The following is a 26,057-nucleotide window of genomic DNA, read 5'->3' as shown; positions in this document are numbered from 1 at the left end:
TCGAGTGGCACTGCGAGAACAACAGGGTGGGTCCTTTTGGGTGCCTGCCAGGACCGCCTTGGGCCTCACTAACTAGTACTAAAGACAGCACCATGTAGAGCAGGGGTCCCCAAACTACGGCCCGCGGGCCACAGGCGGCCCCCTGAGGCCATTTATCCGGCCCCCACCGCACTTCTGGAAGGGGCACCTGTTTCATTGGTGGTCAGTGAGAGGAGCAGAGTTCCCATTGAAATACTGGTCAGTTTGTTGATTTAAATTTACTTGTTCTTTATTTTAAATATTGTATTTGTTCTCGTTTTGTTTTTTTACTTAAAAGTAAGATATGTGCAGTGTGCATAGGGATTTGTTCATAGTTTTTTTTTTTATACTCCGGCCCTCCAACGGTCTGAGGGACAGAGAACTGAACCCCTATGTAAAAAGTTTGGGGACCCCTGATGTAGAGCGTGCCAGCAGCATGCAAACCTACAGCATGTTAGTTCAAAAGATGCCATGGAAGATGGCCAAATGATTCATGAAATTAGTATTTATTAAACATTTCCTGTAGTGCCAGCCACTCTCTAGATGCTAGGAAATAATGTCTAACATCTATCACCTAGTCATGTTGGGGACGCAGTATATAGTTTCATTGGACTCTATATTCTGTATTAGAATGATCTCCAATTATTTTGTGATCTAAACAAACAAACAAACAAACAAACATGAAATTATTTTTTCAAAAGATTTCTGGTTACTGCTATATTTTGGAAAAGAAACTAACTTATTTTCTCTTTTGACTAGGATCAAGCAAAGAGGCAAAGAGAGAGGGAACTATTAGATTGAATCATATAAAATTGCTTTCTGGCCCTGGCCGGTTGGCTCAGTGGTAGAGCATCGGCCTGGCATGCAGAAGTACTGGGTTCGATTCCCTGCCAGGGCACACAGGAGAAGCGCCCATCTGCTTCTTCACCCCTCCTCCTCTCCTTCCTCTCTGTCTCTCTCTTCCCCTCCTGCAGCGAGGCTCCATTGGAGCAAGGATGGCCCGGAGGCTGGGGATGGCTCCTTGGCCTCTGCCCCAGGCGCTAGAGTGGCTCTGGTCGCTACAGAGTGACGCCCCAGAGGGGCGGAGCGTTGCCCCCTGGTGGGCGTGCCGGGTGGATCCCGGTCGGGCGCATGCGGGAGTCTGTCTGACTGTCTCTCCCCGTTTCCAGCTTTGGAAAAATACCAAAAAAAAAAAAAAAAAAAAATTGCTTTCTTAGCTCCCAACGGCAACAAAATTTATGTCCAGATGACACTGGCACCTATTTAAACAGAGTAAGGAGCGTGTCCATGGGTTTCATAGTAAGAGATGGAGCTGAGATTTGAACCTCAGTGTCCCCTAGTGCCTCTGGATCTGGAGAAGAATCAAGAGCATGAACCTCATGGCACACTCTAGACACAGTTTAAGAGTAAGTGCATTAATTTAACCAAACTCCCAGCCTTCAGACTCACATTGAGTGCATTGGACAGAACGAAGCCCGCGGTGTCCCCGCTCACAGTATCTCTATAAATAACCACGAACAGGGATGAAAAGAAGACAATCAGGTTTCCTACCAGCTCCAGACGAATGGCGAGCCACCTGCAGGACGACAGAAGCAGAGAGAGGGGTGTCACTGAGTGGTAGCCTGCGCCCCAGCAGTGAGGTGTTTATAGGACATTCTCAGAGGCCTTGAGTTGGTAGACCAGTGTTCTTAGCAGGTGCCTCAATTTGACTGTAGTAGCATGTGTTCCCAAAGTCTTTCAAGTTGAATTTTGGAAAATAAATTTGCACTTTAAAGATACTAGAGGAGTCTGTTAAACTAAGAGAATCCTATGGTGCAGCGCCTCTCAAATGTGCCAAATCCTAAATCATCTGGGGCAATTGTTAAACATCTACAAAATCATGCAAAACAAATGTGTGGACTTTTCCCACGAGATTGTGACTCAGGGGGCCTCAGATGGGGTTCAGGAACTTGCATTTTTAGCAAATGTTCCAAATGATTTCTTCTGATTAGGCGGGGAAATAATGCCACAGAGAACCACATGTAAGTGGCACAGGAAGGTACTATGTGTCCCGTCAGATTTCATGATCCTAAAAAGGTAGAGCCTGATCAGGCAGTGGTGCAGTGGATAGAGCGTTGGGCTGGGACACAGAGGACCCCAGTTCGAAACCCCATGGTCACTGGCTTGAGCCCAAGGTCTCTGGCTTGAGCAAGGGGTCACGCGCTCTGCTGTAGCTACCCTATCAAGGCACACAGAAGAAAGCAATTGATAAAGAACTAAGATGCCACAATGAAGAATTCATGCTTCTCTCTCCCTTCCTGTCTGTCTGTCCCTATGTGTTCCTCTCTCTGAACCTCTCTCTGTCTCTGTCAAAAATAAAATAAAAATAAAATAAAATAAAAAGATCTCCCAGTTGTTCACTGGGAGATCAACTATGGAGAACTAAATAGGATATAGATAGACATGGTTTATAAAAATTTTTTTTCTGAAATAAAAAGCAGGGAGGTAAAGGGACAGAATCCTGCATGTGCCCGACCAGGATCCACCCAGCATGCCCACCAGAGGGCAATGCTCTGCCCATCTGGGGTGTTGCTCCATTGCTACCAGAGCCATTCTAGCACCTGAGGCAGAGGCCATGGAGCCGTCCTCAGCGCCCGGGCCAACTTTGCTCTGATGGAGCCTTGGCTGCAGGAGGGAAAGAGACAGAGAGAAAGGAGAGGGGGAAGGGTGGAGAAGCAGATGGGCACTTCTCCTGTGTGCCCTGGCCGGGAATCTAACCCAGGATTTCCATACGCTGGGCCAACGCTCTACTACTGAGCAACCGGCCAGGGCTGGTTTATAAAATTAGACTTTCTCAGATAAAATGTAGTTAAATAAATTTGCACCAATAATTCTAGCATTGTATAAACAAATATTAAACATATTTACAATGGGCATCCAATAGGATTGACTGTTTTCCTTCTTGGAAAGTACCTCAGAAAGAAAATGTCTTTACAATCAAATTCCTGACCTCTCCATGTTCCAAACAACACTGAGATCATTGGCCTGCTCTTGCTACCTCAAGACAGTGTGGGAGGTGCTCAAGAACTGTCACTCAGTCCACAAGACCTGCTTCCTTCAAGGACCCATGCCTTCATGCCAGGGTCTAGTGATGCTGGAGGAATGGCGAACGCTCACCCTTCTCAGGGTTTGACCCGCAGGATGTGAGCTTTCCAGTGCCATCATTGGCTTTCCCTAAAAATTCCCAAATCTCTGCGCTCCAGCCTCTGCTTTGTTCCGTACCCTCCAGAGTTGTCCCGCCTGTGGAGAAGCTGACGTTCACTCTCAGGGAAGCAAATGGAATATCCAGCTCACCCAGCACTTGTGCAGTACCTGGGTGTCACACCGCTCACGGATGCCGTTTGACTTGCACCCTAGGCCTGTGAGGTAGGCTGTGTTCCAGCCATTGAAACACCAAGAAAATGAGATTTCCCTTAGAGAGGTGAAGGCAATTCACCCAGCTTGGTAAATGGCAGCGCAGGCACAGGGACCCAGTCTCTGACTCCAAAGCTCATGCTGTCTTCTCTCTGCTGACATAACAGGCGTATGTGGCTAGAGTGACACTCACCTCACTGGCCGCGCCCCTTCTCCCACACCTCGTGTCAGACGTGCAGAACCCCAAAGCATTCGTTTGGGCAGATACCCAGGGAAGCCTCACCTGTTGGAGATAATCCAGGAAAAGACACATTTCTGGTTGGTGTCAATCAACACGTCGCTGTGTTTGAGAAACCGCTGCTGGTGTTGGAACGCGCGGATGACAGGGAGACCCGACACGGTCTCGCTGAAGAAAGAGTAGAGCGGGGACCTGGAGACAGAGTCCAAACGTCTCAGCTGGCGGGAAGTGGCCACATAGAACATCTGGACCCGAAAAGTAAGGAGCCAGTCAGTCACACAATCGTGTCACATGTGCCGCCGCACCTCTTCCTTTGTGACCATGACCCAGTGTTCTTCACCGAGACGGCCACAGCCCACATCTGGACAGGACAGAGGTCCCCAGGCTCACCGCTGGCTAGAGCAAGGGTGACAGAGGCCCAGAGGAGGATGGTGGGAAGATGAGGGTGGTGGGGAACAGAGGGTGACAGTGAGGAGGCAATCCCACAGCCAGATCCATATTCTCCCCCAAATCTGCATATATTGTCCAAAGGACAGTTTTTTTGACGTAGTAGTTAGAATAAATGGTCTCCAAACCCACTGTGTGAATGCAGCCGGGACCTAAAGGCGTGTGGAAAGTGGAGATGGTCAGAGAAAGTCATGAGGAGGTTTGAAAAAAAAAAGTGACTGGATACAGGTCAGTGACCAAAACCGTGCCCGCATGGTGTGTGAAAAGATAGTTCTGGAGGTATGTGGGATGTTGGGGGTCTACGAACCAGAACCAGAACCAGAGGTGGCAGAGTGCGGGCAGGCTTCTGAACCACGAGGGCTGTGGGGCGAGGTCTGGGGAACGGATTAGTGGGGTCACTAGATTCCCTGAGGGTTTGTGGAGACCAGGGGAGAGCTCAGCATTTGAGTCAGAATTCAAGATGTTCTAGCTGAAAGTGTTCTCAAATATCCTGCTTCTTATTTATTGGTTTGTCATTAACATTTGAAAGGCTGTTGCCAAGATGACGATGTATCTGAGGAAGAACTTAATACAGGCCAGGAGGTGTCACGTTACCACAGGCCACAGGCTGCCCTGGACTGAAGGGCAGACCTGTTTTCCTGTTTATCCCAAAGGTAATGGGTGGGAAAGAGTCCTCTCCACGCTTCCCGGCCCTGGGGACGGACAGACAGGCATAGAGTCGCTTCCACTTGCTCCAGTGTTTCTGTAAGGCGTGGCTCTCGAGCTACCGGGTTCCTCAAGAACACACTGGAAATGAACCCGAGCCATCCAAAGACAACCCCCCCTTCCCATGAAACTGGAACTGCCCTGACCTGAAGAAAGCTCTAGTTCCTGCTGAGAGACATCTCCAAGTAGATAAGCCCAAGTCAACCAAGCAAGCAGCCATAGCCACCCCTGACCTAACCGCTGTGTGGGGTTTTACAGAGCTTCAAATCTGTCCAGAGCCAACCTCATGGTAATATTGGATCTAAACATAAATATTCCCCACTTAAGCTTTAAGGGGACAGCTGTTAGGGGGAGATTTGCTGTGAGCCATACACCAGTTGGTGCTGACACTTTAGCTCCAGACAGTGGCCTGTTGGCTGCTCGGATATCGATCTATGAGGAGATGACAAAGGCGCCGGAGAGGTGCCATGACCAGCAATAAACAGAAGAGAAGATGCTCAGGAAGGAGCCTGGGCTTTTGCAACTAGGGAGGAAAGGAGACCCAGCCATTTCCAAACCTACCTGAACGCACACATAAATGACGCTAAGAGGAATGATGACAATGATGAAGGCTGGAGTGGCCGCGCAGATCATGACAAGGGTGCTGACTATCCCTAGGAAGCACAAAACCCAGCTGCGCAAGGACACAGTGAGGGTGTCATCCACTGTGGTAATGTCCTAGGAACACAGGATTGGGACATGGTGAACTAATGAACTCTTATGGCATTTTAGATCTTCCTCATTCCAGCAGGAAATGTGTTCAATTCTGCGTTCCCAGTGACTCCTTCATTTAATCATTTCAGGATATTAATTTGTAATAGACTGTTCTCACTCTATAGAATCCACCTCATTTCTATACTTTATCTTTTTTTTTTTTTTTTTTTTTTTTAGTGAGAGAGAGGGACAGATAGGGACAGACAGACAGGAAGGGAGAGATGAGAAGCATCAATTCTTCGTTGTGGCACCTTAGTGAATCGTTGATTGCTTTCTCATATGTGTTTTGACCAGGGGACTTCAGCTGAGCCAGTGACTCCTTGCTCAAGGCAGTGACCTTGGGCTCAAGCCAGCTATCATGAGGTCATGTCTATGATCCCACATTCAAGCCAGCGATCCCACCCTCAAGCTAGCGACCTCAGGGTTTTAAACCTAGTCCTTAGTGTCCTAGGCCAACACTCTGTCCACTGTGCCACTGTTTGGTCAGGTTAACTTCATTATCTTTCTAAATCTTTCCAAACCGCTCCTTCAATAGAATTTGTCAAATGTATTAAACCATTCATAACCACCCTAAGCTAATGGAGCCTTACATGGTAAATCCTCCTAGAGCCAAGTCAATTCAATTATTCTAACTTTACACAGGTCCTAATTTCATTGAGTACTTAGAACAGAGCCTGGCATATAACAAGCATTCAATAAACATTTGTTTAGAGGCTTCAGTCAAGAAGCCCTGTCACCCCTCCTTGACTGAGGAACCTAGAAAGCTGTTTCCTCTGTCAAATGTAAAGCTTCAAGGGAAGAAGGATGTGGAGAATTAATGTGATCCCTGCCTGGTTAGTGTGCTAATCAGAGAAAATGGATGGGTCTTACTGCTATGTCACCTTTATGTCATGTTGAATAAATGAATAAATGAGCAAATGGATGGATGGAAGGAAGGAAGGAAGGAAGGAAGGAAGGAAGGAAGGAAGGAAGGAAGGAAGGAAGGAAGGAAGAAAGGAAAGAAGGAGAGGAAGGAAGGAGAGGAAGGAAGGGAGGGAGGGAGGAAGGGAGGGAGGGAGGATGGATGGCTTAGTACACACAGGAAGCCTGAATTATATTTTTTCGTTTCCCTTGTCTATATTTCTCAAGTTAGGTTGGTTCTAGGGTCAGTAATATGTGAGTATCAAACTGAGTCCACATTACCTCTGGAGTGCCCCAAACTGGGTAAGGGATAACAGTTTCCTAAGAGCGTACTGAAGAGTGGGTGACTCCTGAGTCCAGTTTACTCTTCCCCAAAGTCACAGCACAATGCAGCTAACAGTTAAGTCCAGGTTGGCAGAAAAAAAAGAAACCCTTGCCCACTATCAGTCCTCTGCACATTACTTTTGACTCTTAACCTGGCACGGACTCTCCTTCTTTCCTCCACTCTTCCTGCATCCCCTCTTAAGGGTTCAACCCTCAGCTCTAGAGGACCCGAGATTGAACTGTCCTTTATGGGCCTGAGCCACTTACCCTACAAAACTCACTGTATAACTAATGACAGTTTCTTTTTTCATGCAAACGCAATTTGCAAAATACGACTGTTGCCTAATGACTCAGAAAAACCTGTGTTCTCTTTTTCAGAAGGTTAATTATATATTACAACATCAGAAATGAGTTGCAATTCTTGCAAAATTCCTGTGTGAAATCTCCCAACTAAACTGGTATAGAACTATAAAGAGCAGAGTGTCCAATAAAGTTGCCTCCAATGACATCATGCCCACCATTTTTGTCCCAGAGGAAGGTGATAAATGAGGACCAGTCATCCGCCCACTTTAGAATCAGTCACTGTGTCCCCAAAACCTGGCAGTGGGCTGGGAGCTAGTCTTCCTGTGTCCGCCCAGTACCCAGGACCATACAAATAAGGGTCCAGAGATGCTCAGACACTTTAAACTATGTGTTCCCTCTTCTACAGAGGATTGAAAACTGTGCTAGTGATAGTTGAATACTACTCAGATTTTCTTAGTATCTGCCTCTGTTCCTAAAAGTTCCATCTCATATGCACCAAGAATCGGTGAGTTTGGTCTGGCCCACAGAAGAGAGCCAACTATAACCTTAACATTTATTGAGCATCCCAATGGCTAGTATAGTCTTTGGCTCATAGAATGTGCTCAATAAATGTCATTGAATAAACAAATGAATAAATGCTAAGAATTCCAGGATCTGTAGTAGATGGAGACTATGTTTTACAATCTCATTAAAGTCACCAGTGGCTCTCTTCTACAATCCAGACCTCGTTTACTCATTCTTCAAGCATAGAAGGTAGAGGTTTTGGGAATGGAGGCAGAGACAAAGCAAAGAGTTGCTTGCTATTCCTTTTGTTCACTGTTGTGGCCAGTGATAGGGTCGTTCCCTGTGTTTTCCCCTCTGCAGAGTGATTCCTCTCATCCTGCTTCTACTGCCGCTCAGGCACCCCTACCCTGCCATCTCCCTGCTAACTTCCCTAACTTCACTCGTCTCACCTTTTTGCACATTTCCCACCCTCGCTGTGGGAAACTGAGGGTGAGCTAGTACCTCTTTTCTCTGTCATTCTTTTGTACTGCCAGGACACCATTGGACACATCATTATTTCGGCTTTGCCATATTCTATCGCAAGCCTTTATTTCCTTGGCTCTCTTACTCACTAGATGGCGAGCTACTTAAAGGGCCAGAACTGTTCAGGCCTGTATCCCCAGGATCCTTGAGACCTCACGCAAGGTACTCAAGAAGTAATTTGCATACTGAAGGGCAAAAGAACTGGCACTACACAGTATTGTCCAGGGGGACGTGAGCATTCTTTCCCTGTCAGAAATAAAAAGAGCCTTAGCATACAAATACATAATCTTACAGCTCTTGAGATACTTACGCCAGCAAACCTGTTCACAATCCGGCCAATGGGTGTCGTATCAAAAAAACTCATGGGTGCTCGAAGGATATTGTTCAGCAGTTGCTTGTGAAGGATGTTTGATGCATGGGTGAAACCGTAGACACTCCAGGTATTTCCTATGAGCACAAATAAACCTAGAAATGGAAGAAGTTTAGTCAATGCCACGCAGAGGGGTCCCTGATGTCTTTTGCCAAGGATATAATGGCAATTCTTTTCCCTGAGGCCAAGCAAAGTACATTGACTGACAGATTATGTAAGAAATGGCTAGTGTAGCCATCAGACGTACCTTGCACTAAACCCAGAGCTCCATAGACGCCGATTCTCGTATCTCTCTGAGAGGCTGGATAGTCGGTGCTGTTGAAGTTTTTAGAATCACTGGTCCAAGCACTGAGCCAGAGATTGGATCCAATCAAAGCCACAAAACTGATCATATAGGCCAGGTTGATGAAGAAAATTGAATACCATCCTACTGCTCGTAGGTATGTCAGGTAGATGGAGAACTTGACCTGCGAAGCCCCCATCTCAATATTAGTAGGCTTTTGGTGGGGAATTACACAGAATATCAATCACAAGGGGGAGTGGAGTCCTCTGCAAAAATGGATTGCTGGTAGCAGAATTTGGTAGTCTGTGATTATCATTTCTGCATTGGGCCAAGATAATAATTAATCCTTAAATACAATGCAAGATAAGTAATTATCAGATTATCAATGAACTTCTAGATGCAATTAAGAGAGGAAGGTAGAAAAATGGAATGGGACATGCGGGGTTATACTGCAGACTCTGAAATTTGTTTCAGTAATTTGGATTTAAGTTAAGACCTTAAATATAAGACCTTAGTTTTAAATTAAATTAAATTAAATTAAATTACGTACTCTGAGTTTGCTGTATTAGCCAGAATTGCATCTCAAAGCAGTTTTGTTCTTTGCTCCACATATCATCAGAATAGAATCAAACACTCATGAATTGTGCCATGAATGTATTCAGAGGAAACAGGTCATTCTTCATGGAAATATGATTCAATAAAAATCCCAGAGCCCTTACCAACATTTCAAATGATGAATTTTAAGATTTACAAAGCAATCATAAGTCATCATAACCCTTCTGTAAATATGTAATCAAGTCATCAAACTTTGAAATGTGGGGATCCCAAGCTTTGTATCACCTCTACTGGTACTTTTTACTGTTGTATTCACCTTTCCAGTTTCTACGATTTCCTTCTTAATTAATTTTTGTCCTTTCACTAGTTCTTCCTCCTTCTTCAGGGTATTCACATTCTGAGTTTTCAAGGAGTTTCTCAGGGGCTTTAGAGACCTGCTATTGGACCTAGATCTGAGAGATTGAAAAGGGGAGAGCTCTCCTGAGCACGCGGCGCATCCTGCGGATCTCCTCACAAGCTAAGGTCACAGCCGCTCTGACTGCACCGGAGTTCATTTCAGAGCAGACGGCCTCGGGGAAACACACTGCCCCCCTCCGCCCCACACCAGGAAACAATGGGAGGGCTGGGAGTGCTCGTGGTGTGAACTATCCACGTAGAAAACCAGAAGGATCAAGCGGAAACATGAAAGCGATGAGGGCTGCCAGCTGGGTAGATGACCAACCTGCGGCTGAGTGTCCGCCGGAAACTGGTTTCTCTGTTCCTGGTCAGGGAGGCCACGTCCTCAGGGATTTCCTCCACGCTGGAAACCAGCCCAGAGTCATCTTCCTCCTCACTGTCCTCATTGACTAGGAGACACATCAGCGGTTAGAGAGGGAGCTGCAGAGAGCTCTCACAGCCCGCCGAACTAGGAAGAGAGGTCTTGTCTGACATCGCTGGGCTCAGCAGGAGAGCCCAGGTGGGCACCAGGCTGGAATCTTTCACTCCAGAAATACTACTCATTGGTACATTTTCTCATTGAGAAATACCGGGATAAAATGCCAGGATTTTCTATTCAGTGGGAAGGTAAAATGGTCAAAAGGAGAAAGCTATCACCACAATCTTCTAAGGCAGGGGTCCCCAAACTTTTTACACAGGGGGCCAGTTCACTGTCCCTCAGACCGTTGGAGGGCCAGACTATAAAAAAAAACTATGAACAAATCCCTATGCACACTGCACATATCTTATTTTAAAGTAAAAAAACAAAATGAGAACAAATACAATATTTAAAATAAAGAACAAGTAAATTTAAATCAACAAACTGACCAGTATTTCAATGGGAACTATGCTCCTCTCACCGACCACCAATGAAAGAGGTGCCCCTTCCGGAAGTGCAGTGGGGGCCGGATAAATGGCCTCAGGGGGCCGCATGCGGCCCGCGGGGCCGTAGTTTGGGGACCCCTGTTCTAAGGTCCTTTGGAGGAGGAAAGAACTTTTAAGGGTTAGAGTAGACAAACACAGTCATAATCCCCAGAACTGATTAAAGAAGTAAGTGTAGATTTAAAATGCTCTTCTTGAAATTAAAATAATTTGACAAGCTTTATAAATTGAAAGCATTTTAAAAACATACTCTGAAAAGAAACTAAAATGTACACATAACCTGGGCATCAGGATGGCAGAGTGGTAAGGACCTCCAGAGACCTGGCACCTCCATAAAAGCAATGAGAACACTGGCCAAAAATTGTCAAAGTCAACCTTCTCATAATCCTGACATTAGTCAAAGACTTGCAACAATCCAAGGAACATTTTTTTAAATTATTAAATCTTAGTAAGCCTGATCAGGTGGTGGTGCAGTGGATAGAGTGTTGGACTGGGATGCCGAGGACCCAAGTTCAAGACCCCGAGGTCGCCAGCTTGAGCGCAGGCTCATCTGGTTTGAGCAAAAAGCTCACCAGCTTGGACCCAAGGTCACTGGCTCCAGCAAGGGGTCACTCAGTCTGCTGAAGGCCCGCGGTCAAGGCACATATGAGAAAGCAATCAATGAACAACTAAGGTATCGCCATGAAAAACTGATGATTGATGCTTCTCATCTCTCTTCGTTCCTGTCTGTCTGTCCCTATCTATCCCTCTCTCTGACTCTCTCTGTCCCTGTAAAAAAACCCAAAACCCCCCCAAAAACCCAAACAAACAAACAAACAAAAACCTTAGTAAGAATAGTAAGCTTTGTGATAGTTTAATTTACTCTATTCCCATCCTCCTCTCTGCATACCGGCTATGGCCTAGAAAACCAACAGCTTCACGATCATGCTAAGCAGCAGCCTAGCAGCTGCTGGAGGGAACAGACTGGTATGACACTCCCTACAAACACTTTATCCCGGAGAATTTTTATTATTTGACCTATTGGCAGTTTCCTGGAAAACCCCATTCACAGGGCTGGTTTTTATTGGATGTGACTTGGAACTCGCTCAAACCATCAATAGCAATTGTTTAATATCTCACGGCTTGAAATCATCATAACAGTTAAGGTAAATAAGAAGCTGACCAAAACCTTAAAAGGAAAAGCTGGGGAATAAGACAGTCATAAGAAGCTTTGATATCTTCAATATATTCCTGGCAATCTGGAATGTCACACATACGTGTAAGGCTGTGCACATGCCCAAGAAAAACTGGACAAGACCCTGTTATCTTAGCTCTGGCTAACCTTCAGGCTTTGCGCAAGCAGAAAACAAAGTCTGAGACAGAATTGGGAATTGCCTGCTGGTGTGTTAAAGACACGCCCCCACTTCCCCAGCCTCTCAGAAAAGGCAGAAATACTTATTAATTCCCAGCATTTAAGGAAATCATGTTCAATCATTAACTGACCCCTCAGCTAACCAGGTATAGACTTTAGTCACCACATATGACGAAGAATACAGACTTTATCAGAATAGTTCAGGAAACTAAACAGGTGGAACAACAACACAACAAACTCCAGCAGAGAAGGAAGGAGAGAGAAATCCTGTTTCCAGAGAAGTTATGTTATTTTAAATAACCAGTTTTTAACAACAACAAAATTATGAGACATATAAAGAAGCAGGGAATTATGGGGCCATACACAGGGAAAAAGGATGTGGAGATATTGGACTTACTGAACAAAGACTTTAAGTCAATTCTTATAAATACGTTCAAAAAACATAAGAAAAGTATGTCTTAAGATCTACTGGGAAGTATGAGAATAAGTTCTCACTGAATAGAGAACACCAACAAAGAAATAGAAATTATTTAAAGAGCAAGAAATAAAAATTCTAGAGTTGAAAAGTACAATAACTAAAATAAAAAGTTTACTAGAGGCCCTGGCCGGTTGGCTCAGCGGTGGAGCGTCGGCCTGGCATGCGGGGGACCCGGGTTCGATTCCCGGCCAGGGCACATAGGAGAGGCGCCCATTTGCTTCTCCGCCCCCCCTCCTTCCTCTCTGTCTCTCTCTTCCCCTCCCGCAGCCAAGGCTCCATTGGAGCAGGGATGGCCCGGGAGCTGGGGATGGCTCCTTGGCCTCTGCCCCAGGCGCTGGAGTGGCTCTGGTCGCAGCAGAGCGACCTCCCCAGAGGGGCAGAGCATCGCCCCCTGGTGGGCAGAGTGTAGTCCCTGGTGGGCGTGCCGGGTGGATCCCGGTCGGGCGCATGCGGGAGTCTGTCTGACTGTCTCTCCCCATTTCCAGCTTCAGAAAAAAAAAAAAAAAACGCAAAAAAAGAAAAAAAAAAGTTTACTAGAGAAGTCCAACAGCAGATTTCCTAGAGGTTAGGTATGTGATGTGATCTTATCATCCATCTTAAGAAGGTCTTGCCAGCTGGACCATAGGGGACAGAGAAGAGACCAAATGAAGGAGAACTGCCTGAATTCTGGGGTTCTACAGAAAGAAAAGGAGTCGATAGAGCTATCTAGCTGTGAGCGCGTATATCCCTGAAGGCAATTCAGTGGTTGGCAGCAGCTTAGTTCCAGAGATTGGAACCAACAGGCAAGGCTGGAGGGGATGGGACCACCACCCTGGTGACCCCAGAGAATAGAGCCAAAGAGGATTATTGTCAAAGCTTAAAATCTAATGGAACTCATTCTCCTAGGTTTTGCACTTGCTTGAAATTTGTGACCCCTTTTCCCTTCCGATTTCTCCCTTTTGGAGAAATCCTGTGCCTGTTTCACTGTTGTATTTTAGACGTAGATAACTTGTTTGGTTTTACAGGTTCCCAGATGAAGAAGAATTTTGCCACAGGACACCAAGTCTCACCCACAACTGATCTGTGTGAGATAGAAGATGAAATGAAAGACTTTGAGTTGACATTTATCTTTTTTTTTTTTTGTATTTTTCTGAAGCTGAAAACAGGGAGAGACAGACTCCCGCATGCACCCGACCGGGGTCCACCCGGCACGCCCACCAGGGGCGACGCTCTGCCCACCAGGGGGCGATGCTCTGCCCCTCCGGGGCGTCGCTCTGCCGCAACCAGAGCCACTCTAGCGCCTGGGGCAGAGGCCAAGGAGCCATCCCCAGCACCCGGGCCATCTTTGCTGCAATGGAGCCTCGGCTATGGGAGGGGAAGAGAGAGAGAGAGAGAGAGAGAGAGAGAGAGAGGAAGGAGAGGGGGAGGAGTGGAGAAGCAAATGGGCGCTTCTCCTGTGTGCCTTGGCTGGGAATCGAACCCGGGACTTCTGCATGCCAGGCTGACGCTCTACCACTGAGCCAACCGGCCAGGGCCTGAGTTGACATTTAGATGAGATTTTGGACTTGGAGTTGATAATGAAATGATTAAGAGTTTTGGGAATGTTGGGATGGGGTGAATATATTTTGCACATGGGAAGCACACAAATTTGGTATACCAGAAGATAGATATTACAAATTAAATTGGGCCCTGGCCTGTTGACTCAACAGTAGAGCATCGGCTTGGCATTTGGAAGTCCCAGGTTCGATTCCCAGTCAGGGCACACATCTGCTTCTCCTGCCCTTCCCCCATCCTTTTTCTCTGTCTCTCTCTTACCTTCCTGCAGCCAAGGCTCCATTGGAGCAAAGTTGGCCTGGGCACTGAGGATGGCTCCATGGCCTCCACCCCAGGCACTAGAATGGCTCCAGTGGCAATGGAGCAATGCCCCAGATGGGCAGAGCATTGCCCCCTAGTGGGCATGCCAGGTGGATTCAGGTCGGGCGCATGTGGGAGTCTGTCTCTCTGCCTCTCCCATCCTCCCACACCCCACCCCTGCTTCTCACTTTGGGAAAAAAGAATTAATTAATTAATTAATTAATTAATTAAATTGTGTTTCCCCCCAGATTCATATTGTGAAATCCTAATCCGCACTTCTTCAGAATGTGGAAGTAGGATCATTGTAGATGTAATCAGTTCAGTTAGGATGAGGTCAGACTAGGACAGGATAGGCCACTAATTTAATACATCTGATGTCTTTATTTAAAAAGGAGGGATATTTGGACACAGAAATGCACACAGGGACAATACCATGTGAAGATGAAGGCAGATCAATGGGATGTGTCTACCAGCCACGAGTGTCAGAAATGGCCGGCAAACACCAGCAGCTGGGAGAGGCCGGGAGCAGGGCCTTCCCTGCGAGCCTCAGGAGGACTCAGCTCGGCCAACACCTTGATTTTGGATTTCTAGCTTCCAGAACTCTGAGACAATACATTTCTGTTGATTAAGCCACCCAGTTTGTAGTGCTTTGTTGATTTAGCTAATTAGGAAGCTAATAGATAGAGCAAATATTAACACAGGCTCCCCCCTTGCCCTGTTTCTCATTCTCAATGCCCTTCCCCTCACCCTACTGTCCTGTGGCCCATGCCCCAAGCTCCAGAGCCGACGTCTCGGCACGCCAGGCACTGGGCTTACCCCGCTGCTCGGAAACGGCCTATCAGCGTTCCCCAGATCATGGGCTTAATGAGATATTTTGCAAACTGTCCTTTGTATATAAAAGATAGGATTCTTCAAAAAGGCCATCCACCCATGGGGGTTTATAACAGAACCCAAACATTCAGATTCAGACAAATTAGAAAAAAGAAGTTTGCAACTGGCATAGAAAAACTATCCCGGTCGTGGTGACTGGTTGCCTGGACAGTAACTCAGAGGGATCCAGCATCAGACTCTGTCCTCTGCTTGGACCTTCACCCCGGGGCCGGCGCTCTCTGTGGTCTCCAGGCCAGTCCCTGAGCACATTAAGGCTGATGAGAAGCTCTGACTCATTCCCTTCTGCTGGTTCCTGATGTCCCTGCCCTGCAATCCTGGGCTGGCTCTGGACCCCTGCCACCCACACCATCCTGTTCTTTGTTCCTGCCTTCTCCCTCCAACACTTACAGACTTCCTGGCCTTTTCTTTTTCCCCTTTTGTGCACCCAGAGTGGTTTTAAACCATCACTTGAAGGGTTTTTTTGTTTGTTTGTTTTTCTGAAGCTGGAAACAGGGAGAGACAGTCGGACAGACTCCCGCATGCGCCCGACCCGGATCCACCCGGCACGCCCACCAGGGGCGACGCTCTGCCCACCAGGGGGCGATGCTCTGCCCACCAGGGGCGACGCTCTGCCCACCAGGGGGCGATGCTCTGCCCCTCCAGGGCGTTGCTCTGCCGCGACCAGAGCCACTCTAGCGCCTGGGGCAGAGGCCAAGGAGCCATCCCCAGCGCCCGGGCCATCTTTGCTCCAATGGAGCCTTGGCTGCGGGAGGGGAAGAGAGAGACAGAGAGGAAGGAGGGGGGGGGTGAAGAAGCAAATGGGCGCTTCTCCTGTGTGCCCTGGCCGGGAATCGAACCCGGGTCCCCCGCACGCCAGGCCGACACTCTACCGCTGAGCCAACCGGCCAGGGCCAATCACTTGAAGGTTTAAAACTTCATCACTGACCTTGAAGCCTGAATGCGCTCTGGAGCGGCCTGTGCCCTCCAGATCTCGCTTTGTCAGTCTGGACCTCCTGTCAATGCCTGCTCCTGAGGGGAATGCCCAGAACTATGCACAACACTACTGAAGGTTCTTGGGAAGGACTCTGGGGAGCAGGGCTCCATTACTGGCAGAAGCTAATGGGTGACTCCAGTGGTGGTGGTGTTAGAGGGCAATTTCTGTGGTATACTATGAGTTATACTGTGCAACTAGTATAATTTTTTCTGGTTCAAAACGCCCAGTGGTTTTTGATATATTAGTCAAGATCCCTTTGTTAGGGCTTAGCAAGACTTTAGCAGTACACGGTCCTAGCTGGTTAGTTCAGGGCTACAGCATTGGGCTATTGTGTGGATGTCTCAGGTTTGATATCTGGTCAGGACACACAGAAGTGACCATCTGCTTCTCCACCCCTCCTCCTTCTCTCTCTCTCTTTCTTTCTCTCTCTCCCTCTTCCTCTCTCACAACCATGGCTTAATTGGTTTGAGCACATTGGCCCTGGGCACTGAGGATGACTCCATTGGAGCCTCTGTCTCAGGCACTAAAAATAGCTTGGTTGCTATCATGGCCCCACATGGGCAGAACATCAGCACCAGATGGGGGTTGCCGGGTGGGTCCCAGTTGGGGTGCATGTAGGAGTCTGTCTCTCTATCTCCCCTCCTCTCACTTGGAAAAGAAGAGGGAAAAAATAATTTAGCAGTACACTTATCAAGAATTTAGTACTAGCCTATGAAGCCATCCAGGAAGTTGTTTTAATGAATTTGGTGGTAGGCAGGTGTTATGTGTGACTTAAATCATTAGAAGCAGGGTATCCTTAAAAGGGCACTCTTGTGCTACTGGTGTTTCTTCCACAGAATCCAATCACCCCAAACCTCCAGCCACACCCTTCTTTTTTTGTTGTTTATTTTATTGACTTGAGACAGAGAGAGAGGAACACTACTAATCTGTTCTTGTACGTGTCAGGACTGGGGATTGAACTGGCAACCTCTGCTTCGAGATGATGGTCTAACCAACTGAGCTATCTGGCCAGGGCCAGTCAGACCCTTCTAAACAGTGCCCTCTGATTACATGTCAAAGAGCAGATGAGCAGGATGAACCTCCAGTTTGGCTCACACATCAAGTTTCTATGTCTGTGTTTCTTTACAGAGACACAAAACACAGAAAGAACAGATGTGGGGTCTCTGAGTGATTCACATTCAAATCTAGTTCACTGGCCCCTGAGCCGTTCAGGAGGCAGATATCGGTTTGCCACTCCCATCCCTTGCCATACCCAAATTCTATCCCACCCCAGGTATCCCTTACACACCTGTGGCTTCGCCTTCAGGCTCCGTCTGTTTGATAAATGTCTTCAGATTCTTGGCGAACACTCCGTTCTTGGCCAGCAGAGTGCTGTAGGACCCCTTTTCCGAGACGGTACCATTCTCCAGAACCACAATCTCATCCACTTGGGGAAGAAAGTGAATGCTATGTGTAACCAACAGGCGCGTCTGTGGAAAATAACAGTAAGTGCTGGTAACTCTGTGCCCACCACCTTCCCTGTCCTACTCTAGAGATGGAAAAACAGACACCTCAACTCGCTGTGGAGCTTTGCTTCAAAATGTGGCCCTGACCACCGGGCCTCTTTTACTTCCTCTTTCCTTCCGACCACCTCCTCCTAACACTGATCCGTGCCTAAGATGAGAAACCTGTCATCGTGGATATCTTCCAGGTTATATTTTCTAAGGACAACAGAGTGTGCCCAACACAGGGTATCCTCCAGCTTCTCAGGTAGCCAGGCATTGGGCTTAGGGATGTCACCTGATGTAACTAACCAGTTAACTAACTGCCCCTTTCCCTAACCTAACCAGTTCGCGACCTGAGCTAACAAACACTGCCCAGATTTCTTCAGAATGCTGTGACATAGTGAGGCAGGAAATCTTGTCTTTGGCCCAAGCCCTTCCTGGTGTGGGATACGGCATTCCCTGTATTCCTGCCTATTGGTGAACCACATTGACTGCTGAAACAGGGATCCTACTCAAAGAAACACAAACACTTATGGATCAGTAATCAGGCTCAGATGGGGGCTTTGGGGCTGAGAAGGCCCTCTGGAGAGAGAGCCCAAGCTCACTCTCTCTGTGTACTACACAAACCCACAGGTCCTTCTTACCCGAAGACCTGGGAGGTGCTCATTTTTAAGTCTCAGCTCAAAGCCAGCTCATCTGGGAGCCCTTCCTGGGTCCCCAGGCAAAACTTGAGTATTCCTCCAATGCTTCCACTGTAGTTTATATAGCACGCCATAAAATAATTCTTGTATTATATTGTTGTTTTTCTGTCTGATTCTCTTTAGATTGCAAGTTCCATGAGGGCAGGGACCAGAGCTTTAACTTATACATGCCCAGGCTTGAAAACAAATCAGGCACAAGGTAGGTATCCAGGTCATGAGTGAATGGAGCCAAGAGACCTCAGGGACTGAAGTCAGGGCCAGGAAAACAAAGCAGAGTGAGTTCCTGTTGACTCACTGATCCAACAGAGAAGCAAAAGATTGCAGAACAGCCGTCAACCCTGCCATCGTGACTGGCAACAGTCCGGAAACCTTGAAGGGAACTAGTCAAATACAGATGGAGTCTGACTGCTTGTGCTGAGGGAGATGTGGTTACTGGCAGTCCCCATGTATCCTTGCTGCTGGTGAAGAAGAGCGTGTGCAGCTCCTCTCCCAAGCAGTCTCCTGCGGCAGCACAAATGTGCTAACTTGCTCATGGTAAGAAAAGCCTGGTCTTGGCCCTGGCCGGTTGGCTCAGCGGTAGAGCATCGGCCTGGCGTGTGGGGGACCCGGGTTCGATTCCCGGCCAGGGCACATAGGAGAAGCGCCCATTTGCTTCTCCACCCACCCCCTCCTTCCTCTCTGTCTCTCTCTTCCCCTCCCGTAGCCAAGGCTCCATTGGAGCAAAGATGGCCCAGGCGCTGGGGATGGCTCCTTGGCCTCTGCCCCAGGCACTAGAGTGGCTCTGGTCGCAAAGAGCGATGCCCCGGAGGGACAGAGCATCGCCCCCTGGTGGGCAGAGCCTCGCCCCTGGTGGGCGTGCCGGGTAGATCCCGGTCGGGCGCATGCGGGAGTCTGTCTGTCTCTCCCCATTTCCAGCTTCAGAAAAATACAAAAAAAAAAAAAAAAAAAAAAGCCTGGTCTCCACCTATGAGCAGTTCTAGTGACTTGCTCTGGCCACTTTATCTATCTCACAGTGGCACTGTGAGAATCAAATGAGACAAAGCAATCAAAGCGCTTAGCACAGGCCTGGGATATAATAACTACTCAAAAAGTGTCAGCTTTATGTCTATGATCAGGCTGAGACCTCCTTTTCAGGCAGAGTGTCCCTACATCCTGCAAAGATTCCAGGAAAGTGTCTTCTTAGCGCATAGCTCTAATACCTGCAGGATAACCTAGAAGGTGAGTTGTTGGGTCCCCTGGGGTGTTTTCTGACACCAACCAATTCTCTGACTCTAGCTGGGTGTTCAACAATTCAATTAAATACTGACACTAACGGCTTGGAATTAGCACAAACTCCACATTTTAAGAGCTCAGTTTTGGCCCTGGCCAGTTGGCTCAGTGGTAGAGTATCAGCCCAGTGTGAAGATGTCCCAGGTTGGATTCCTGACCATCTGCTTCTCTCTCCCCCCTTCTCCCTCACCCCTTCCCCCTCTCACAGCCATGGCTTGATCGATGACTGATTCGAGTGCATGCTGAGGATGGCTCTGTAGAGCCTTCGCCTCAGGCACTAAAAAGAGCTCAGCTGTGAGCATGGCCCCAGATGGGCAGAGCATCAGTCCCAGACAGGGGTTGCTGGGTGGAATCCAGTCAGGCCGCATGCAGGAGTCTGTCTCTCTATCTTCCCTCCTTTCACTTGGAGAAAAGGAAGAGGAAGAGGAAGAAGAAGAGGGAGGAGAAGGAAAAGGGGAGGGGGAAGAAGAAGAAGGAGAAGGAGAAGGAGAAGGAGAAGGAGAAGGAGAAGGAGAAGGAGAAGGAGAAGGAGGAGAAAAGAGCTCAATCCCACACGACTGCCCTGACTTCAGATGCTAGTTAGTCACAAGCCTTGAGCCACCCACACTTCTGACCCACTAGCTATAAATCAGGGATCCCACAGACCCCTCCTCGGGGTTGATAATTTGCTAGCTGACTAATAGAGCTTAGAAAAATACTTGATCTATGTTCATCAGTTTATTATAAAGGATATAACTCCGGACAGTCAAATGGAAGAGAAGCATGGGGCAAGGTGGGGGTGGTGCGGGGGTGCATGTTCTCACCGAGTGCACCATCCTCCCGGCACTTCCACGCGCTCACCTACCCAGAGCTCTCTGAGTCTCCTTGTTTAGGAATCTTTATTACCCATATCCAGCTCCTCCTCCCCTCCCAGAGGCTGCAGGGGGTGGGGAGTGCGACTAATAGTTCCAACCCTCCCATCACTTGGTTTTTCTGGTGAACAGCCTTCTCTTATTTGGAAACTTCATGGTATGTCACTTAGTAACATGATATCTAAAGGGGATTTTTACAAATAACCAAAGCTACTCTTAGTCTCACTCAGGGAATTCCAAGGTTAGAAGCTCTGTCCAGAAACTAGAGACAAAGGCCACATATACTACTTCTTATACCACACAGGTTTCAAAGTACTTTTTATCCTAATCAATCATCCTAATGGGTTCCATGTCCACACCACAGAATAAAGCTAAAATTCGTCATGACGTCAAGCTGGGAGCCCTCCTGGGGTCAGCTCCTAGAAGCCAGTCTGACACAGTATCTCCTCAGAAGCCCAGGGCAGGCAGCAGGGACAGAAGGACATCTACTTCCAGGACTGCAGCTGTCCTGGGAGATGTGTGTCCCCCACGTGTCACCTGTTTTTGTCACTTTAAATGACTTCTCACCTTGTGTCTCAATAAGCCATTGGGACCCAAGAGCTTATTGAAGATGTGTTTTCCCACGTGAGCATCCACGGCTGACAGGGGGTCATCCAGAATATAGATGTCTGCATTCTGATAGGTAGCTCTGGCCAGGCTGATCCGCTGCTTCTGACCGCCACTGAGGTTTATTCCCTGAAGAAAAACCCATTTCCTTTAAGCACTATGCCACGCCCCGCCTTCACTGAGGCTACCGGGGAAAGATAAGGAACAGATTTGCCTCAATAGGGTCTCAAGGGCTTAAAACAAGTTCCTTTAAACAAATAAACAACTTTGATTCAGATAAATCACTTTAGGCCCAATAAATAAAAGTAGACCCAATTTATCTATTCCTACGGTATAATTTACTTATTCTCTTTGTTGCTGCCTGTCCCATGAGAACATAGTGGTGATATACCAGGCAGATCTCCCCTGTTTTGCTCATGGTGTAACTCCAGCACTTACAGTAGTCTCTGGCACACAGGTACTCCATAAGTGCATGTGGAATTAATGAACAAAGTCACTCTAGAGCTGTGTCTTCACAAGTCTTTTAATACTTCAAGATTCTTGTCCCCAAAGACTGCTCAAGGCAGTTTTAGGAATGGGGATTGTGAAAGAGAAAACCTCAGGCCCAAGATGGTGTCACTTGTGCTAAAACCCAGGTAGAATACCTAATCTAGATTTAATACCTGTTTCAGCCTTTCCCAGAAGATTGTCTTAATCAACCAGTGTGAAATTTTCTGGACAATGCCAATGAGGTCATCTGTCCTGTGGGCCTTATATAACGCTGCACCCCCCCCCCCCCCCAGGTAATCTGCATGATAAAACTCTTCCCTGCTCACTTCCCCTCAAAACAAACAAACAAAAAAAACACCCCACAGATGTCCAGGTGCCCCCCCAAATAATCGTTTTTTATTATTTATGTTTTGCTAATAGTTTCTTTTCCCCACCCTCTTTTTTTGTACAGCCCTTCGAGTGCCCTAGGAGTTGTTAGAGATGCTGCTGCCCCGCTCAGTAAAGCCAGGTCTCAAATTTACTTGGTGAAATTTTGTTTTTTAACAGGACTGAGAATGAAAACATCCTAAATATGTAATAATCAGGGATTTCTAAACAAATTATGCTACATCTATATAGTGGATATAATATACAGTAGTTATTAAAAATCTGTTTTTAAAAAAAGCATTTGCACCTGGCCTGGGGTGGCGCAGTGGATAAACCATCAACCTGAAACACCGAGGTCGCTGGTTCAAAACCCTGGGCTTGCCCTGGCCGGTTGGCTCAGTGGTAGAGCATCGGCCTGGCGTGCAGAAGTCCCGGGTTTGATTCCCGGCCAGGGCACACAGGAGAAGTGCCCATCTGCTTCTCCACTCCTCCCCCTCTCCTTCCTCTCTGTCTCTCTCTTCCCCTCCCACAGCGAGACTCCACTGGAGCAAAGATGGCCCGGGCACTGGGGATGGCTCCTTGGTCTCTGCCCCAGGCGCTAGAGTGGCTCTGGTCGCAACAGAGTGACGCCCTGGAGGGGCAAAGCATCGCCCCCTGGTGGGCAGAGCGTCGCCCCCTGGTGGGCATGCCGGGTGGATCCCGGTTGGGCGCATGCGGGAGTCTGTCTGACTGTCTCTCCCCGTTTCCAGCTTCAGAAAAATACAAAAACAAAACAAACAAAACCCTGGGCTTGCCTGGTCGAGGCACATATGAGAAGCAACTACTATGAGTTGCTCTCTCTCAGTCTCTTCCCTTTCTCTCTCACTCTCTCTTTCTCCTCTCTCTAAGGTTAATAAGTAAAGTCTAAAGAAAAGCATTTGCCTAACAGGTGGTGGCACAGTGGATAAGGCATCAACCTGGGATGCTGAGGTCCCAGGTTCAAAACCCCAAGGTCGCCAGCTTGAACATGGGCTCATCCGGCTTTAGCACAGGCTCACCAGCTTGAGCACAGGGCTGCTGATTTGAGTGTGGCATCATTAAAATGATCCCATGGTCACTGACTTGAGTCCAAAGGTAGCTGGCTTGAAGACCAAGGTTACTGGCTTGAGCCCAAGCTTACTGGCTTGAGCAAGGGGTCACTGGCTTGACTGGAGCCACTTGGGGAAGGCATATGAGAAGCAATCAATGAATAACTGAAGCTACACAATGATGAGTTGATGTTTCTCATCTCTCTCCCTTCCTGTCCGTCTCTCTCTCTTGCATGCATATGTGCACACATATAAAAAATGAAAACAAAAAAGAAAGGCATTTAATAACATGAGGAAATAATTCACACTACATATCTGACTGTTAGAAGCAGTTTACTAGAACATTTCTGATGTCCACTGACCTCCAGCAGAGTCAGAACACCCAAGCTGCTTGCTCTCCCTCCACCACGATGTCCACCTTGGGCCTGTCACCAGATATGTAACCTCTCAGGTTCTAGCCTCATCATCTTCCTTTTTTATTTTATTTTATTTTATTTTATTTTATTTTATTTTATTTTATTTTATTTATTTATTACAGAGACAGAGAGAGAGTCAAAGAGAGGAATAAATAGGGACAGACAGATAGGAACAGAGAGAGATGAGAAGCATCAATCATCAGCTTTTTGTTGAGACACCTTAGTTGTTCATTGATTGCTTTCTCATATGTGCCTTGACTGCGGGCCTTCAGCAGACCAAGTAACCCCTTGCTCAAGCCAGAGACCTTGGGTCCAAGCTGGTGAGCTTTTTGCTCAAACCAGATGAGCCTGCACTCAAGCTGGCTACCTCGGGATCTTGAACCTGGGTCCTCCACTTCTCAATCTGACCTCTATCCACTGTGCCACCACCTGGTCAGGCATTATCTTCCTTTAGATGACATAATTATTATATATGCTTCCACGAGTAATTTTTTTTTTTTTTTTTTTTTTTTTACAGAGAGAGAGATAGACAGGGACAGACAGACAGGAACAGAGAGATGAGAAGCATCAATCATTAGTTTTTTGTCGTGCGTTGCAACACCCTAATTGTTCATTGATTGCTTTCTCATACGTGCCCTGACCGTGGGCCTTCAGCAGACCGAGTAATCCGTTGCTCAAGCCAGCGACCTTGGGTCCAAGCTGGTGAGCTTTTTGCTCAAACCAGATGAACCCACGCTCAAGCTGGCGACCTCGGGGTCTCGAACCTGGGTCTTCCGCATCCCAGTCCGACGCTCTATCCACTGCACCACCGCCTGGTCAGGCCAAGAGTAATATTTATAAGTTTCTGAGTTATTTGTCTAAAATACAGTGCAAACTCAGGTTTCCTGGGATTTGCTCCAAACATCACCGTCCAAGTTGCTCAACTGTTTTGTTGCCCACACTTCTTCACCGTCCTCCCTTCCTACTTCTTCACCCTTCAAGGTTCTGAGTACCTTCTCTCCGATCTCGGCCAGGTCGCCTCCGGGCAGCACTTCCAAGTCTTGGAGGAGGGCACAGGCCTCTAGAATTTGCCGGTATCTGCTTTCTTCAAACTCTGACCCAAAGAGGATGTTGTCCTTTATGGTGCCGTTCTGGATCCAGGACTGCTGCGGGACGTAGGCTATCGTGCCCTGGAGGGGAGAGGACCAGACCACATGACACTTGTGCCTCCACACATGCGGGGCTGAAGGAGGGGCGGCCGCAGCAGGCAGGGACAAACAGAACTTAGATCTGAGGAAACATATGTCAGGTTAACTGAACATCTATTTCCAAATGTGCTTATTGCACCAACCAGGGAGAAAGAATGCAAAGTCCTACTTATCACGTGAAGTCCCCTTTCGTTGACTCTCACTTTCTAGCCATGATCCTGAAAACGGGAGGATGAATACACATGCAGTTTTTAGAACGGTGTTCTAGTCAGACCCTAGTGAGTGCACAAGGACCGACCTAGGACTACCACTGCCGGGAGCATGGGCGACATCAGAGGAAGCGAGAACTAGGAGATGGGATTAGGGTGCAGGCTGACGCGTGGAGCAGGTCACGTCCGAAGAAAGATAAAGCTGAAATATGCCTGTCTGAGGAAAAGCTCAGTTATGACACAGCAAGAAAAGCTTCCTAAGAGGAGTTAAGAGACAGAGTTAAATTTGTACACTCTGCAGAGATACAGAGATGAGACTGAGGGTTGCCAGAGGGGAGGGGGTTGGGGGACTAGGTGAGAAAGGTGAAGGGGTTAAGAACTACGACTTGGTAGTCATAAAATAGCCACAGGGATACAAAATACAGCATAGGGAATACAGTCAATAATTCTGTAATAACTACATACGGTGCCAGGTGGGTACTGAAAATATTGAGGACCACTCTATAAAGTATATGATTGTCTAACCACTATGCTGTATACCTAAAACTAATATAAAATAGCACTGCATGTCAACTGTAATGGAAAAAAATATTTGTAGAGTCTGCTCTGCTACACTGCATGTTAATTTAATGCAAATTTGCTCATCGGTGATTGGTAAATCAGGGAATAATATCAGTATGAAGTAGAAGTTCTTTTTATTTTTTTTGTTTTTTGGATTTTCTTAAGTTGGAAACGGGGAGGCAGTCAGACAGACTCCCGCATGCACCCGACTGGGATCCACCTGGCATACCCACCAGGGGGCGATGCTCTGCCCATCTGGGGCGTCGCTCTGCCATAATCAGAGCCATTCTAGCGCCTGAGGCAGAGACCATAGAGCCATCCTCAGCACCTGGGCAAACTTTGCTCCAGTGGAGCCTTGGCTGTGGGAGGGGAAGAGAGAGACAGAGAGGAAGGAGAGGGGGAGGGGTGGAGAAGCAGATGGGCGCCTCTCCTGTGTGCCCTGGCCGGGAATCGAACCCGGGACTCCTGCACACCAGGCCAACGCTCTACCACTGAGCAAACCAGCCAGGGCCATGAAGTAGAAGTTCTTAAAAATGGTCTGAGCATGTAAATGAAAAGCAATCAGGGGTGAGATTTCTCATAATTAGAAAGAAGAATTAGCAATATATAAAGGTCTTGAGGCCTCTTTTTGGCATAAGCAACCACGGGTGAAGT

At 47.5% G+C, this 26,057-nt stretch overlaps 1 protein-coding gene across 1 annotated transcript in view; it reads right to left on the bottom strand.

Moving 5' to 3' along the window:
- ABCC2 (ATP binding cassette subfamily C member 2) overlaps window positions 1–26,057 on the bottom strand; it is an 85,124-nt gene that overhangs the window by 12,766 nt on the left and 46,301 nt on the right. Inside the window, exons 17-26 of the mRNA XM_066238676.1 lie at window positions 24,439–24,615; window positions 21,070–21,237; window positions 17,486–17,666; window positions 10,037–10,160; window positions 9,632–9,767; window positions 8,725–8,944; window positions 8,418–8,572; window positions 5,363–5,518; window positions 3,695–3,894; window positions 1,468–1,594 (exon numbers count right to left, since the gene is read on the bottom strand). Of these exons, the coding sequence (XP_066094773.1) occupies window positions 1,468–1,594; window positions 3,695–3,894; window positions 5,363–5,518; window positions 8,418–8,572; window positions 8,725–8,944; window positions 9,632–9,767; window positions 10,037–10,160; window positions 17,486–17,666; window positions 21,070–21,237; window positions 24,439–24,615 (1,644 nt within the window). The remainder of the gene's footprint in view (window positions 1–1,467; window positions 1,595–3,694; window positions 3,895–5,362; window positions 5,519–8,417; window positions 8,573–8,724; window positions 8,945–9,631; window positions 9,768–10,036; window positions 10,161–17,485; window positions 17,667–21,069; window positions 21,238–24,438; window positions 24,616–26,057) is intronic.

The sequence above is a fragment of the Saccopteryx bilineata genome, chromosome 7, assembly GCF_036850765.1.
Source record: "Saccopteryx bilineata isolate mSacBil1 chromosome 7, mSacBil1_pri_phased_curated, whole genome shotgun sequence".
Lineage (NCBI taxonomy): Eukaryota > Metazoa > Chordata > Mammalia > Chiroptera > Emballonuridae > Saccopteryx > Saccopteryx bilineata.
Note: the sequence above shows the minus strand (reverse complement) of the source record. Positions and strands in the feature narration are given on the sequence as shown.